The sequence below is a fragment of the Ursus arctos genome, unplaced genomic scaffold (genome assembly GCF_023065955.2).
Source record: "Ursus arctos isolate Adak ecotype North America unplaced genomic scaffold, UrsArc2.0 scaffold_25, whole genome shotgun sequence".
Lineage (NCBI taxonomy): Eukaryota > Metazoa > Chordata > Mammalia > Carnivora > Ursidae > Ursus > Ursus arctos.
Genome location: NW_026622930.1, coordinates 26,288,524 through 26,304,661, shown reverse-complemented (window position 1 = coordinate 26,304,661; position 16,138 = coordinate 26,288,524). Strand labels below are relative to the sequence as shown.

General features: G+C 41.1%; 1 protein-coding gene across 10 annotated transcripts in view; it reads right to left on the bottom strand.

Moving 5' to 3' along the window:
• Positions 1–16,138, bottom strand: part of AREL1 (apoptosis resistant E3 ubiquitin protein ligase 1) — a 43,029-nt gene that overhangs the window by 20,729 nt on the left and 6,162 nt on the right. For 6 of the 10 annotated variants that reach the window (XM_048220086.2, XM_044391299.3, XM_057318714.1 and 3 more), the window contains exons 2-3: positions 5,332–5,644; positions 361–421 (exon numbers count right to left, since the gene is read on the bottom strand). In XM_048220086.2, coding sequence (XP_048076043.2) covers positions 361–376 — 16 coding nt within the window. In that variant the 5' untranslated portion in view covers positions 377–421; positions 5,332–5,644. The remainder of the gene's footprint in view (positions 1–360; positions 422–5,331; positions 5,645–16,138) is intronic. The other 4 variants (XM_057318710.1, XM_057318711.1, XM_057318715.1 and 1 more) reach the window with 1 other exon arrangement.

The window sequence follows — 16,138 nt, the reverse complement described above, 5'->3', positions numbered from 1 at the left end:
CCGATCCTCACCTGCATTAGGAGTTCCCTCTTCTGGGCTCCCTCAAACTTCTGCATATTCACCTATTATAGTCCTTCTCCCCCTTGACCATCTCCCTATTCATGTTATGAACTTCTTGAAGGCAGATTTTTGCCTTATTCGACTTTGACTCGGCAGGAAACAGTGTCTGGCACGGACCAGAATTACTCAATAAATATTTCCCAAATGAGTGAATTCCACTGCCAACTCTGTGAAGGTACATTCTGGCACAAGTAGAAATATTTCTAAGTCTATTTTCAAGGGGAAAGGGATAGGCAGGGAGGCAAAAAGGATGTAGCAACCCTAACAAAAAGATAATAAAGAGTTCTTTCCATAACATACCAATAACGTAAAACATCAGGTCCCTTCAATGCCGACGGACAGCCGAGGATCACAGCTGCAGCTGCAAAAGAAAACCTATTTAGTTTTTTCTCCAACTCTTCTTTACAGTCATCTCAGGGAGAGACAAAGAACATATGGCTTGAGTTGACTGACTCGAGCCTTACTATCCCTGTCCTCTCTCTCCAGCCTGACAAGTGCCCTATGACAAATTTCAGTGAACAGTGACTGCATCACTCCTAAAGACTTCCAGTCTATGACCACCCTTGGAATGCCACAAACAGCCACTTGCTTTAGTGCTAATTACAAAATGCAATAACATGGCTTTCATCTTCTTAGATCCAGGGCTGCAAGACAGTCTCCCTCCCCCCATGCAAAGTAGTGCTAATTAACATAAGCAAAGAGGATAATGGAATCACTTTCCCCTTCTATTTGCCTTCTGGAAGTAATTCATCTGAGTGGAAGTAGTTGTATCAAATGTGGATTTTTTGAAAGCAAGTATCATTATCATCACGTTGGCATTATGTAATAAAAGTGAACCACGGGTCATCCCAATAATAAACAGTGGGCATGTGAAGTCATTTTTGCTGTTACCACTCAAGACAACAGGTCCTGTGGAAGAGGAGCTCAGCAGAAAGGCCAAGGACAGAAACAAAAGGAGGAGACTGCATTTCTCCTAAGTGATGCCTGTCAAGGTCAGAACAATTCAAATGGGCCAGAGTTTGAGGGGAAACTTCCACTGTTATTAAACTTGCTTCCAGAATAAGACTTCAATCGTTGTTACTTGTTTGAACCACCCAAGGTATTACCAAGGAAAAACGCAATGTACATTGGCACTGGTATCTTATCACGGAGTTCTGACTTTAGTATAGGCTGTAAAAGCTCTCCATTCTACAGTGCAGTGAATTCATGCTTTTCGAGTCAATGCATATAAAGGTTATCAACATTAGCTCAAACCAGCAGCTTTTATCAGCACTAGAATATTACTTAGAGACAAGACAGCTGAAAATTTCTAGGTTCAAATGTGGGAGGGACCAAAACAAGTTTTGGGTTTTGTTTTGTTTCGTTTTTTTAAATAGGATATGCTTTTATATCTAACTATACTGGAAAAATTTAAAAGGGAGACAGAAAATGGCCATTAGTTCCTCTGATAGCAACAATATACCCAATGGAATCCACAGACAATAGGTAATTTGAGGGATGAGCACGTCACGTTTCACAGAAATCCCTATTTAGACTGGGGTCTAAAGTCCTACTAGAAAAGAAATCCACACAGGGAACATTAGCACAGTCAATAGCCATGGATTCGGCTCCTCCCAGTAGGGTCTATGATAAAGAGACAATATATAGAACCCGAATTTGGGATCACAATTACTGAGCCTCCTTCCCAAACAAGTATCTCATCTCCTGGGACCTTATGCCGAAAGCTGCTTTCACCTCTCAAAAAAGCATCTGTCTGCACCTTACAGGATGCAGATGACTTCCTAGATGACTTACTAGAACCCAGGCTGGCAGTTTAACTGTCTGAAGTACTCCCTCAGCTGGATGTCATCCAATCTGATCCTGGACATGAAAATCTGGTCTTTAGCAAAGTTCTAACACTCGGCAGAAAATAAAGTGTATGTGGCTGATGTTACAGGACTTGTGGTCTCAAGTCTCTTACTCCTTGGAAGAACAAGAGCCATGCCTGATTTATGGCACATATCATGAGGGCCGGGAAAAGTCCCATGCGCTCTCTCTGACAACTACAACCTTTTCTGGGAGAGGCAGTGGACAAGCAGTAAGTAGGAGGCCTGCAGACCAGTTCCAAGGCTGCAAGTGCATGACCTGTCCAGGCTTCAGAATTCTCCTTGCTATAAAAAGAGTTGGGGCTTAGTCATTTCTATGGCGCCGTCTCCTTTAGTGTGGTAGGACTTCAATCTAACTCCCCACAGCCATCAGGACTCGAAAATCAAATAGTATAGCCAAGAGGACAATACAGAGGATGAGGGCATGGACTCTCTGGGTTCAAACCCACTCTCTGCCACTCACAGTGTGACCATGGACAACTTATTTCATCTCTCTGGAGACAGTCGGTTTCCTTATCTGTCAAATGGGGTATATCTGCCTGTACCTCGGAGGGGTGTCTGTGAGGATGAAATGAGTTAACACATGTGAACAGCCTAGAATAGTGTCTGGCACACAGTGAATTGTCAGTCTGAATTATTATTACACTTATTACCAGTCGTGGTAGCAGCATCACTACCCCTTTGTGTCAGAGCCAGTAGGAAACTCTGGGAACCTCTCGACTGGCCCACACCTTCTTCAATGGGAAATGCATCAGAGCTACAAAGCACGTGGCTTCTCTTACTCTACTTCAGATCTCTGCCTACATGGGAGTTCTTCATACGGTTCTAATTTTAAGACCACAGATTTTTATGAAGAAGAGTTCAAATTCATCCTAAAATAATTCGTCCAACAAATAACTGGGTACCTACTTAATGTGCCAGGTGCTGGAGGAACCGTGGTGAACAGCCACAGTCTCAGTCCACATGAAGGGCCGTAACGAGCTCAACCCTGCTGAGTCCTTGTCCATTTTTCCCCATTCACTTATTTCTCAAATTGTCACCACTGATCTAGAACACCCAGACTTTTTCCAGTAGGTCAAGTCTACATTTCTACCCCAATTCCCTTTATTATTTAAAACTCAGCATACCTACTACTACTTTTTTTCCCAAATGACTCTCCTCTCTTCTGGAGACCTCCTTGTGGCCAGGGAATGAGCTCTGTCAATTCACTACCCCTTGATCGGACCTTTACAAAGTATCCCACTTCTCTACAATGGCTCTCAAACCCTCCCCGACAGTGTCTACTCATCTCTCAACTGGTCACATTTTGAATTTGCCTTCCTTCTACATTCTCCGCCCGTCTTGTTCCCCTTAAATGCTGTCACAAATCTTCCTATCTTTGTCACTCAGACCACTTTTATTCCAGATTTCACTTCCAATCTGTTAGTATTTTCTGTTCTCCTCCTGACCCCGGCAAGGCTCTCTCAGCTCTGTCTCCACTCCCATCCCCAGCCACAGCGTTCCCCTTGGCCACATCTCCCACAGTACCTCGTTTTCATCCACTTGAGTCCTTTCCACCTTTAGATCTAAGCCCTGAAACGTCCCATCTCCATGCTTTGCAAAAGTCACTTCCTCTGCCTAGACTATCCACTCCCCTCTCATGCCTCCATCCATGGGAACCCAAGGTCTAGGGAAAATCCTGTCTCCTCTCCCTGAAATCTTCCCTGAGCCTCAATTTAGAAATTCCGTCCCTCCTCTGAATTCTCACATAACTTTATTATTTGTCTTATAAAAGTTATATCCTCTTTCATTTTAGTCCCATGTTTGTTTTATTTTCCATTTCAGAGTAGTAAATAACATGAGGCAAAGACTAGTCTTCAAAATTCTCCACGGCATCCAACATAATTGCATATAGTAAATGCAATAAATATGAATGAAATACCTGAACAGACAGGGTCCAATGTCTGTTCTTTCCTTTGTCCAGAATGCCTAAGGATCAGGAATTTTCCAGATGGGACCTCCTTTCCGATACAGTTTTTAAAGACTTCTCTAAGTGGCAGTATCTTCATGTGGGCCAGGGGTTATAAACTCTTCAGACCACAAGTTTACCAGTTTATTGCAGTTCTGCAAGTCTGTACCAAATACCCACAACCACAGTCATGGGTTCTTATGCCTGGCATGGTATCTGGTTTTATGGTTCTATCTTCCTTATCTTGAGCTTTTATTTTTCTATAACGGTTTCTATAGCACCCTCCACTTTCTGCTGCTCACGCTTCTTCTTCATAAAATTATTTTGGAACTCTTCCCCCGTCTCCTTCAAGCACAAAGAAGCAGTACGTTAAGCATCTGCCATACTAATCCATGACATTCAGCTACACGAGTATTTTGTTTCCAAGTTCATCTCTTTAGTGTCTTGCTCTTATACAATTCAGCAAACTGTGACACTCTAAGCTAGCAGAATAACAGTAGTAGCAGCAAAGTAATATTCACTCCCTACCCTTACTGAGCCACTTATGGTAGGTGAAGCACTAAGTGCTTATGTGTGTTAGCCTAAGTAATTGTCTCCCTAACAACTTGGTAAAATAAACACTATTATTCTCATTTTACAGATTAAAACACACACACACACACACACACACACACACACACACACACACACACAAAAGCTGGGCTTGGAAAGTTAACTTGCTGAACATCTCCCAGCTGGTTAAGTGACAGAGCTGAGACTCCAGCCTATGCCTAACTCTGAAACCCAATGTTCTAAGCCTCATACAACACTAAATCATGACAAAGAATGGAGTCATAGCGATAGTGAGGTATTTGGGAACAGGAAAGGTGAAAAAAAACAGGTAGAAGAAAGAATGAAAAACATTACTTAATCTTACTGTGAGGAGTCCCACCATGAGGTTAAAATTAGCAAAATAAATGCTTATGGCCCTTTTTAAAATCTTTTGAAATAAAAATAAAGCATGACAAAGGAAAATGGAATGCAGTACCAATTATCTAATGCAGAAATATCACTTGCTTACTAAAAGATCCCGGGCAAGTTGCTTAATACTACAGCACTTTGGCTCACATTACCTACAAAAGGCGGGGGAGGGGGAATACTTGAAAGTGCCTGCCTCAAGGGAATGTTAGTTGACTAACATAACATAGTCTCAAACTCTGCTTTTTCAGGAGTCTAAAGATTCGAAATTACAATATTAAATAAATTTCCGCACTGACACTGAAGATCAGTCGTGAAAAAGTCATTTCCCAGAAACAGAATATTGATTTCTTCATCCTCAGAGGTGTTCCAGGGGTGGGAAGGAGGAGGGGAGATCCATTCTAATCACAACTGTGCACTTCAACAGCTATCGCTTGCTGAAAAGGCTTAGGAACTGGTCTCTGAGTCCATGTTCTGTATTCCAATAACAAGTGGTCTTACCTTTAAACGAGGGCCCATGTTCTGAGAACCAAGTGGAGCACTCCTATTCACCGAAGCAGGCGACTTTTGGCACCATTCACCTTGTCCTCCAACGTCCACAGGAAAGAAAACTGCTGCAAGGTCAACGGAAAGTGTCTGTCCATCAGACATTCATTGAGGATGTGTCACAGAGGCAGAGGGTCAATATTTCTGGAACGAACTGGAGGAATTCCAGGGTGGAGAAATAGAGCCCAAAAAGCTATTATCCTGGACTTCTCTAGTGCAGGGTGCAACTGACTGCCAAAGGATGCATGTGTTCTCTTGTCCCGGGATCCTACCCAACAGAGAAAAAAAGGGTCATGGAAGAGGTTTTTAATTTCTGAAAGAGAATGCCCAGAGAACAACAAAGAGGAGAGAGAGAGGACGGGCAGAGGAACTCTGGGGCCCTAAAAATGAGCGAGGCCTGGGAAACCTGGACCAAGCTTTCCCAATTAAAACTCCACAAAAAAAGGCAAGTGGCAATCACACTGCCTGAACTGTATCACTCCCCAAAAGGAAGCTCCAGCACTTCAGTCGATTCTAATCCTTCAAGGGAAGCAACTAGGGCACAGATTTAAAGAGTGAGCCTTGGGGCGCCTGGGTGGCTCAGTTGGTTAAGCGTCTGCCTTCGGCTCAGGTCATGTTCCCAGGGTCCTGGCGTTTAGCCCTCCATTGGGCTCCCTGCTCACTGGGGCGTCTGCTTCTCCCTCTGCCCACCCCCCCCCCGTGCTTGTGCGTGCTCTCTCTCCCTCTCTCTCTCTCCAATAAATAAAATCTTTAAAAAAGAAAAAAATAAAGAGTGAGCCTCCTCACTACCACATGCCCAGTTCCAGTTTAATGGGGCTGGAGCACAGGGTCTGGGAATAGGGTGAAGAAAAATGAGACCACAGGATAGGCAGGGCCACATTACAGAGGGCCTTAGAAGCAATCAAGGTAATACTCCGTTGGAAAGGGAAAACCACCAAAAAGCTTTGAAACCTAACCTATCTTCCTAGGCAGTCTGCTCCCTTTGCGCCCATGTCTGCATTTCCAAGACACGGTGAAACAACACTGATTTTATTTTTTAAATAGCAAAATTTACTTTTCTGAGTGGGGGGAAAAAAGTCTGTGAACTTTCAAGATAAAGTCACTAAGTAAAGTCTAGTAAAGTCAGTGTGTAACTGAAAGACATTCATAAACTAAACATAGCAGAAAGGGGGGTTTATGACAAAGGATACACGAACAGCCCCCATAAAACAAATAAGAGACTACCCATCACTGAACAAAAAGAGATGCTCTTTCCACATGGTGGGAACTGTGCTCAGTGCTTCATATATGTTAACTCACAACCCCAGGACACAAGTAAAAGTATCCCTATTTTAAAACAGATGAGGAAATCGAGGTACTTTCTCAAGATCATGCCCCATAAGTAGTAGAGGTGAGTCAAACTCAGATAACCGGGACCCAGAATCCATGCTTTTTAATGACTGCCCGACTGCCTCCCTACCCTGGGAAACGAAGAAAGAAAACCCACAAAGCTAGTAAGAACAGCAGAATGGAAGGAGTGAAGGCCAACAGATCAAACAAGTTGGCAAACTTTTATAATTAAAAATAACCAAGTATATGTATGTATTTTAAAATATGGTGATAGAATTGCCAAGTACATGAGCCAAAAGCTGGATCAACCAGCAACTGGAACCAGCTTCAAGGATCCACAAACAAGATAAGAGTTATATAAACTATAGGAGCTCCATTAGAATGCTATCTAAGTATTAAAAAATGACACCTTTTAAGGAATAATGAAAGAAATTTCTCACAAATAAAATGCTAAATAAAAGACAAGCACAAAATTATTTACATAGCATGCACCCAATTTTTAAAACATTACATTACATAAACAAGGCTAGATGGAACAACATAAAAATATCAATAGTCATCTCTTGGTGTTTGGAATTATAAATAATTTTTATTTTCTACCCGTAGCTTTCAGTGTTTTCTAACTTTTTAAAAAATTTTTTATTATGTTATGTTAATCACCATACAGTACATCATTAGTTTTTGATAGTGTTCCATAATTGTTTGCCTATAACACCCAGTGCTCCATGCAGTACGGGCCCTCCTTAATACCCATCACTGACCTAGCCCATCCCCCCACCCCCTCCCCTCTGAAACCCTCAGTTTGTTTCCCAGATTCTTACTGATGTAAGAACATACTAAAAGTTTCTATTTCTGGAGAACAAATAACTTTTGGGGAGAAAAGAGGCAAGTTATCCTTTTTTCAAATAAGGAAAGAGTATAAAAAATTAGCTAAAAATAATAGAATATACTGAAATTTTATTTCTATTCATTATGATCTTAGTGGGTCTCCAGCCCTGTAATCAGCTATTTGGTTATTAAATTAAATAACTCCTAGTTCTTTTTTTAAATAATGGTTTTTAAAGAAGGTTTATTTATTTATTAGAGAGAGAGAGAGAGGGGAGGGGCAGAGGCAGAGGGAGAGGGAGAGGGAGAAGCAGACTCTCTGCTGAGCAGAGAGCCAATGCAGGGCTCAATCCCAGGATGCTGGGATCATGACCTGAACCGAAGGCAGATGCTTAACTGACCAGGAGCCCAAATAATTCCAAGTTCTAACATCATTTTTACCGCACCCCACCGTGAACAACCATGCCTAGCCCTGACTATGCTTTATTCAGTGTCTCTAGCAAGCCTGAAAATTCAACTCAAGCACCAACCCCCTTCCTGGTCCACTTATCAGACCCCTCGGAGGATTGCTTCCATGCCACGCAGAACCAATCACTTGCTCCTCTGTGATACTCCTGTGCTGAAAATACCTCTATTATAGCATTTATTACTCCATATCGTGCTTATTTGTTTATACAGTAGTCTCTCCTAATGAATTCTGGCATCTCTAAGGACACTGCCTGGGTCTTTCTCATCTTTGATTCCCAGTAGCTAGTATGTTGTTCAGTTTATCTCAGTCTGTACTTGGTAAGTGCCCCCAAGAGATTCCTACACACATTAAAATCTGAGAAGCTTGGTCTAGGCTCTAAGGCAGCCCCTTGAGAAGTGCCCCGATAGTCTGTATTTCTAACAGGCTCACAGGGAGCGTTGATGCTGTTGGTCTGCAGATCATGCTTTCGGGAGCAAAGGTCTAGAGCAGGAGTTGGCAAACTACAGCCTGTAGGCCCAATCCAGACAGTCGGCTGCTTTTTTTAAAAAAAGGATGAACACAGCCAAGTTCATTCGTTTACATATGGTCTGTGACTGCTTTTGCGCTACAAGAGCAAAGCCGAGTAGCTGCAGAGACTTATGGTCTACAAAGCTTTCCTAGCTGACCCTTTACAAAAAAGGTTTACCACTCTCTCGCATAGAGGTCTCAGTCTTAAAGCTACCTAACTGCTTCGTATAAATGAACTCATTTTTATAAATAAAAAAAAAAGCATAAAATCATTTTCTTCCAGTTCTCCTGTCCCCTCTTAGGAAAAGAGCTATAAAACTGGCAACATTATGCAAATATTTCTCCTGGCTAATTTCAACTGTTATTTAAAAAGTTTTATGCCTCCCATACCCCAAAGTAGGAATTTTATACAATCATTTCCCAAAGTACATGTTTCCTACAATTATGCTTGCATTTCATCAAGGCTACAATTTCCTAAAACCAGTACCTCGGGGACCAATCCCAGGTTCCTAAAATTATTACAATACATATTACTGACTCAGCGTCTCCTTTTAAAATGCTATTATAAAAAGCCATGAAAAAAAGGATGTGAAAGTCCACTTTGGAATTCTGGTGAAGAAAGAAAAGGAGCAGTGGCAGCGCACAGTCACCCAACCATCGCCCACGGAGTCCCATAAAGAAAGACAAGACAGAAGAAAGATGCTGGCTTTCAAAGATAGAGTCTTCGGGATTCTCTATACAGACGCACCAGCCACAAGTCCAGGAAAATCAAATTTAAAAAACCAAATCATTCAATTAACAAAAGGTCCACAGTTTAGAGTGATCTAAGGAGGTTCCGAGAAATAAAGTGCACCATCAGATACTTTAGATTATTAGTTTATGTTTTCCTTTGCTAATTTCAGCCTTGGTTTTTTCTCCCCCAAATCCCACCATAAGAGACTGCCCTCCCCCCTCAAGTTTATTCTCTTGAGATATTTATACAGTTGTGTATTCCTGCTATCTCAGTTAAGCCAAGTTATACGGTTTTCATTTATATTCTTTCCTCATCAGTCAGCCCCTCCAGTCTCTTAATCATTCCTGTGGGTCTTCTGTGAACTCTCTCCAGCTGGTCCCCGGCGATCTGGTAATGAGGTGCCTCCAACTGACTGCAGCCTTCCAGGAATAGCCTCGTTAGAACAAAGATGAGCTCACCCTCCTCAGTTCCATGACATAATACTCCTGCGTAGACAATCCCCCACATCACAGCAAGCTAGCATACTGCCATATTAGACTGCAACCCTGTTCCGTGCCTCCCGGATTTGGGCATTAGGGCAGGCCGATGTGCTGGAAGCCTGAGGATAAACGGCACAAGTTCCCGCAGCAACTATTCACTAGAGGATGAGGTGAGTGGGGAGAAGAAGGTATTTTCACCATGAAACACTCATAGGTAATAAAACAGAATGCAAAATTGGCATGAATTTCTAAAGGTAAAACATGGGCATATTCAAAATATGCAGATACTTGATACCTGAGGCAGAGAGGGTGCTCGGGGCTCTGCTCCCAGGCCCCAAGGGGTTACATGCCCAGGATCCTCTACCTTGAGAGGTACTTGAACTGAAGTCTGAAAGGCACTACAATCCCCACTCAACATATGGTTTATTACCCCACTACCACCCATCCCATATACTCACATTTCAAATAAAATTCTTTTTTCTGCTATGTCCCCCCATCCCTGGATATCTGTATTTTCTTCTGGCCTAACATAATTTGCTAAAACACTGTGTTTTAGCAAATTCACTGTATTTCACCGGCTGTAATCCACCAACATCTTCAGGTTCTTCTGTAAGGTTCATTCATTCATCTCATATTTCTTGAGCATTTGCTGTCTGCCAGACTGTGTGCTAAAAGTTAAGGTAACAAGGGTAAATGAGACAGGGTCTTTTCTTAACTTTGATGAACTCAGTCCGAAGTGGGAGATCGGCAAGACAACGTGGCAAGTACCACACACACAAAAAAAGGAATACACGATGTGTGGAGGGCAAAGGAAGGAGAAAGGTTAACTTTGCCTGAGAGTGGGGAAGTACTGACAGGAGAGACAACAGAGCTATTAAGACTGAGGAGGCATTCGCAAGGCAGAAATAAAAGCGCTAGGAACCTACGCAGGAGAAAAATAGCATCAGCCAAAGTTGAGTCAAGAATGGGAGTGATGAAAAAGGTCAGCATTATGAAAGCCAAGTGTTTAGAAAGACCACCTGGGGCCAAACTAGGGTGACTGATTCTCAGCACGGTATGGTGTAGTACCCAGGAGTATGAATCTTACTACTGAGTGATTTGGGACAAGCTACTTCTCTTCGATTGCCTCCGATATAAAATGGAGGTGTACTCAGAAAAGGAGGGAATGCAGCTGCTCTTGAGAGCAAGACGTGGAGTGTCAAGAAATGACTGGGTGAGGCTGGAAACTGGCCCCAGGTGACCTGGCAGGAGTGCCTCATTAGATACGGCTTTATATGCAAACCAGGCTGCTGGTTGCCGGCTTACGATGGTGGTTTGTGTCTAGGCCACGATGGCAGCCCAACCTGCAGGAAATTAGGAAGAGGGCACTGAGTGTACCTGAGGGACTAACGGGTTTTCCAGAGAAATCCTATTTGGAAACAACCACAGCAACAATCCAAAATACCAAGCCTTCTGGTTTTTTCTCAAGAACGATGACAACGCAAATTTACCTTTACCGAGAACTCACTATGTGCCCGCACCGTTTGAAGTGCTTCCCATATTATCTCACTTAACTCGCAGCAACCACATAAGTACCTATACTGTTATCCATGCTTTATGAATTAGCCACATGAAGCACACAGGGCTAAAACAACTTGCCCATTGTCACCCAGCTGACAAATGAAGGCGCCAGGCAATGTGATTCCAGAGCCTACACTCTTAACCAGGAATACAGACGTGTCAAGAACCCAAGAAAGAAAAAAAAAGATTCTTGGAATAGGAAGAATGAAAGCTCAACAAATACTTAACCTGGAAATTTAAAAGGAATACGACTCCATTTTAGACTTTAAGCAATCACAACCAAAAAAACTCAGGAGATGTTTTTTAACTAAGGGAGAAAGAGATCACACATTTTAAAAGGAGAAAGACATCACAAATTTTAAAAGAGACTCTGAAAAGGACAACAGATCAATCAATGGCTGAGAGTCAAGATAAGAGGATGCTGGTCCAAGGGAGCAGAAAGGCAGTGGCCGCCATGTGGGGGGTGAGGGGCGGGGGAGGCTAGAGTATGCATCGTTTCCCAGTTAGAAGCAACAGGATTAGTGACCTGTGAGGTCAAAAAGATAAAAGAGACCAAGAAGCCAAGGACAAATGGGGATTTTCTACGCTTGGGAGCCTGGATGAACGGTGGAAGTGAATTAAAGAGGCAGAGCCAATGCGTAGGGAAAGATACAAGTACAGAACTAAGGTTGAAGTGTCTATGAGATATCCAGGTAAATATATTCACAGGACAAATGGAAATAAACATCTGAAGCTATGGAGATACCACTATCCTGCAGGCAGTTAAAAGACAGGAAATGAAAAAGGACTGCCATGCAAAACAAGCAAATCAAGAAAATGACCAATTATAGAACCGTGAGGGGATCAACCTTAAATGTACCCCCACCCCCAAAAGGAGCTAGCAAAGAGTGAAAAGGAACAATCAGAGAAGAGGAAAAAACTGTATAAGTGGTTTACTGCAGGCAAAAGGAAGTGAGTATTTCTAGAAACTGTGAGTGGTCACAGTATTAGAATCAGTAAAGACTTAGGCCAGAGTGGGGAATTCAAAATCAGCCCCCAGGGTTTTTTCCTTGATTATTTGGAACTCTGATTCTCTGATCAAGTACCTTCAAATAAAATGTGTATCTTATTTCTACCTGTTCTCATTAATAATAAAAGTCTTAGCCTAAACTTGACCCAACTTGATAACTAGTAAGCTCTTTGCAACTCAGTTCAGGGATACTGATTATTTCACAATTATTTTAGTGCCTATAACAAATTTAGATCTGAATTAATCTGAATCTAGTCTCTAATCCTGCATAAATCACTGGCAAAAGAAAAAAAAATCTTCCCCAAATCAGCTTTACTGAGGTATAGCTTATATATAGTAAAAGTCACCAATTTAAAGTAAACAATTATGGCTTCGACAGTTGTATACGGCTATGATACAAAACACAATCAATACAGAACCTTCGTCACCCCAAAGTTTCCTCATGATCCCCTTGTGCGACCACTGATATACTTCCTATCACTACAGTTTTGCCTTTTACAGATGCCAAACAGCATCATATACAAAATGTAGTCTTTTGTGTGTAGCATGTCTTCCACTTAGCACAATGCATTTTAGATCCATACATGTCATTACATGTAGCAGTACTTCATTCCTCTTTACTGCTGTGTAGTAGTCCATTATCTTACAATTTCTTTACCCATTCACCAGTTGAAGGACATTTGGTTCTATCCAGTTTGGGGCTATTATGATAAAGTTGCTATGAACATTCACGTGTAAGTCTTGTGTGGACCCATGCTTTTATTTCTCTTGAGTAAAAAGCTAAGAGTGAGATTGCTGGGTCATATTATAAGTATATATTCAACTTATAAGAAACTGCTACACTGTTTTCCAGAGCACCTGTATCATCTTCCATTTCCACCAGCAATGTATGGGAGCTCCAGTTGTTCACAGCTGCCAACACTAGGTATTGTTCATCTTTTAAATGTTATCATTCTAGAACAATCCAACCACCTGTAACAATTGTAAACATTTATGCATCCAACATGGGAGCACACAAATACTTAAAGTAGTTAACAACAAACATAAAGAAGTAATCAATAATATTATAATAGTAGAGGACTTTAACACCCCACTTACATCAATGGACAGATTGTCCAAAAAGAAAATCAATAAGGAAACAGTGGCTTTGAATGACACACTGGACCAGATGGGTTTAACAGATATATTCAGAACATTCCATCCTAAAACAGTAGAATACACATTCTTTTCAAGTGCACATGGAACATTCTCCAGAACAGATCACATATTAGGCCACAAATAAAAGTCTCTCAACAAATTCAAAAAGATTGAAGTCATACCATGCATCTTTTCTGACTGCTATAAAACTAGAAATCAACCACAAGAAAAATTCTGGGAAAAGCATAAATACATGGAGGTTAAATAACACACTACTAAATTTTACCCATTCTAAAAGGTGTAAAGTGGGGGCGCCGGGGTAGCTCAGTTGTTAAGCGTCTGCCTTTGGCTCAGGGTGTGATCCCAGGGTCCTGGGATCGAGTCCCGCATCAGGCTCCTCTGCAGGGAGCCTGCTTCTTCCTCTCCCACTCCCCCTGCTTGTGTTCCCTCTCTCGCTGGCTGTCTCTCTCTGTCAAATAAATAAAATCATAAATAAATAAATAAATAAATAGTGTAAAGTGGTCTCTCACTGTGGTTTTATTAGCATTTCCCTAAAGACTAACAATATAGAGTATGCTTTCATGTGCTTATTGACTATTTGTGACACTTCTTTGGTATCCAAATCTTTTGCATTTTTTAAAATCAAGATGTTTGTCCTCTTACTACTTAGTTGTTCGAATTCTTTATCTATTCTGCAAACAAGTCCTTACTAGATATGTTTGACAAATATTATCTGTGGTTTAACATTTTCTTAACAGTGTTATTTAAAGAATAAAGGTTTTTCATTTGATGAAATCCAACTTAAAATTTTTCTTCTTTTATAGTTTGTGTTTTTTATAGCCTAACTCGAAGACACAAAGATTTTTCTTCCAGAAACTTTATCTAAAAAGTTTCACAAATCTGGGGCGCCTGGGTGGCACAGCGGTTAAGCGTCTGCCTTCGGCTCAGGGCGTGATCCCGGCATTATGGGATCGAGCCCCACATCAGGCTCCTCCACTATGAGCCTGCTTCTTTCTCTCCCACTCCCCCTGCCTGTGTTCCCTCTCTCGCTGGCTGTCTCTATCTCTGTCGAATAAATAAATAAAATCTTAAAAAAAAAAAAATTCAAAAAAAAATAAAGTTTCACAAATCTCCTGTTAAAATTTTTTTAACAAGAAAACACATGAAAAGATGCTCAACATCACTCATCATCAGGGAAATGCAAATCAAAACCACAGTATCACCTCGTACTAGTCAAATGGCTAATATAAAAAAGACAAGAAATAACAAATGTTGGTGAGGATGCGGAGAAAAGGGAATCCTTGTGCACTGTGGGTGGGAATGCAAACTGGTGCAGCCACTGCGGAAAACAGTACGGTGGTTCCTCAAAAAATGAAAAGTAGGGGTGCCTCAGTGGTGCAGTTGGTTAAGCATCTGACTCTTGATTTCAGCTAGGGTTCAGGTTCATGAGATCAAGTCCCGTGTCGGGCTCCGTGCTCAGTCTGCTTCAGATTCTCTCTCCCTCTCTGTCTGTCCCTCCCACTCGTGTTCGTTCTCTCTCTCTCTCTCAAATAAATATCTTTCAAAAAATTAAAAATAGAACCATATGACCCAGTAATTCCACTTCTGGGTATTTACCTGAAGAAAATGGAAATGAATTCAAATAAGATCTATGCACCCCTACGTTTACTGCAACATTATTTACAATAGCCAAGACAAGGAAGAAACCCAAGCGTCCATCAGTAGATGAATGGATAAAGAAGATATGGTGTATATGTATATATGTGCATATGAATGTATGTATACATGTATATGCATAAGTACACATACATATACACACCCCATCAAGAAGATACGGTGTGTGTATATGTATGTATATGTATATGTGTATATACACATTTGAAGAAATTCATAAATATGTATATAAGTATATATAACGAAATATCATTCAGCCATAAAAAGAACGAAAGCCTGCCATTCACGGCAACATGGATAGACCCCTAGAGGGTATTATGCTAAGTGAAATAAGGCAGACAGAAAGACAAATACCATATAATTTCACTTATATGTAGAACCTACAAAACAAAACAAACAGAAATAGATTCATAAATACAGAGAGCAAGCTGATGGTTGCCAGAGGGGAGGGGTATGGGGGATGAGGTACAGACTTCCAGTTACAAAACAAATTAAGTCAAAGAGATGAAAAATATGCATAGGGAATACAGTCAATAATACTATAATAAGTTTGTGTGGTGACAGATACTAACTATACTTACAGGCATTTCATAATGTGCATATGATGTGTACCTAATACATATATAATATTGTATGTCAACTATACTTTAATAAAAAGAATTTTAACAAGAGTTTTTTAAGCTCTTGCATGCCCTTTATCTCATTAATTACTCAGTTTTATTATTGCTTTGTTTCTTTCAAATTCAACTCCCCACATTAGCAAGCAGCACTTCAGTTACAGTCTGTTTCAGAATTTGGAAAGATTTTTATCTTTTAACAGACTTTCCCCTACTCTTTAACCTAATAACTGCATTTCTAAATGGAGTCAATGTTTCAGTTCCTCAGTTCTCCTCAAACTGACATAAACCTTCTGGATGGACCCCTGATGCTGGGTCTTACAACAACAACAAAATTCCAAAACCCAGAGTGTGCACCTGCAGGTTAAGCCAAGGACAATGAACTACTTGCACGTCTGGTTTTGAAGAGCAGCTTTTATAAGA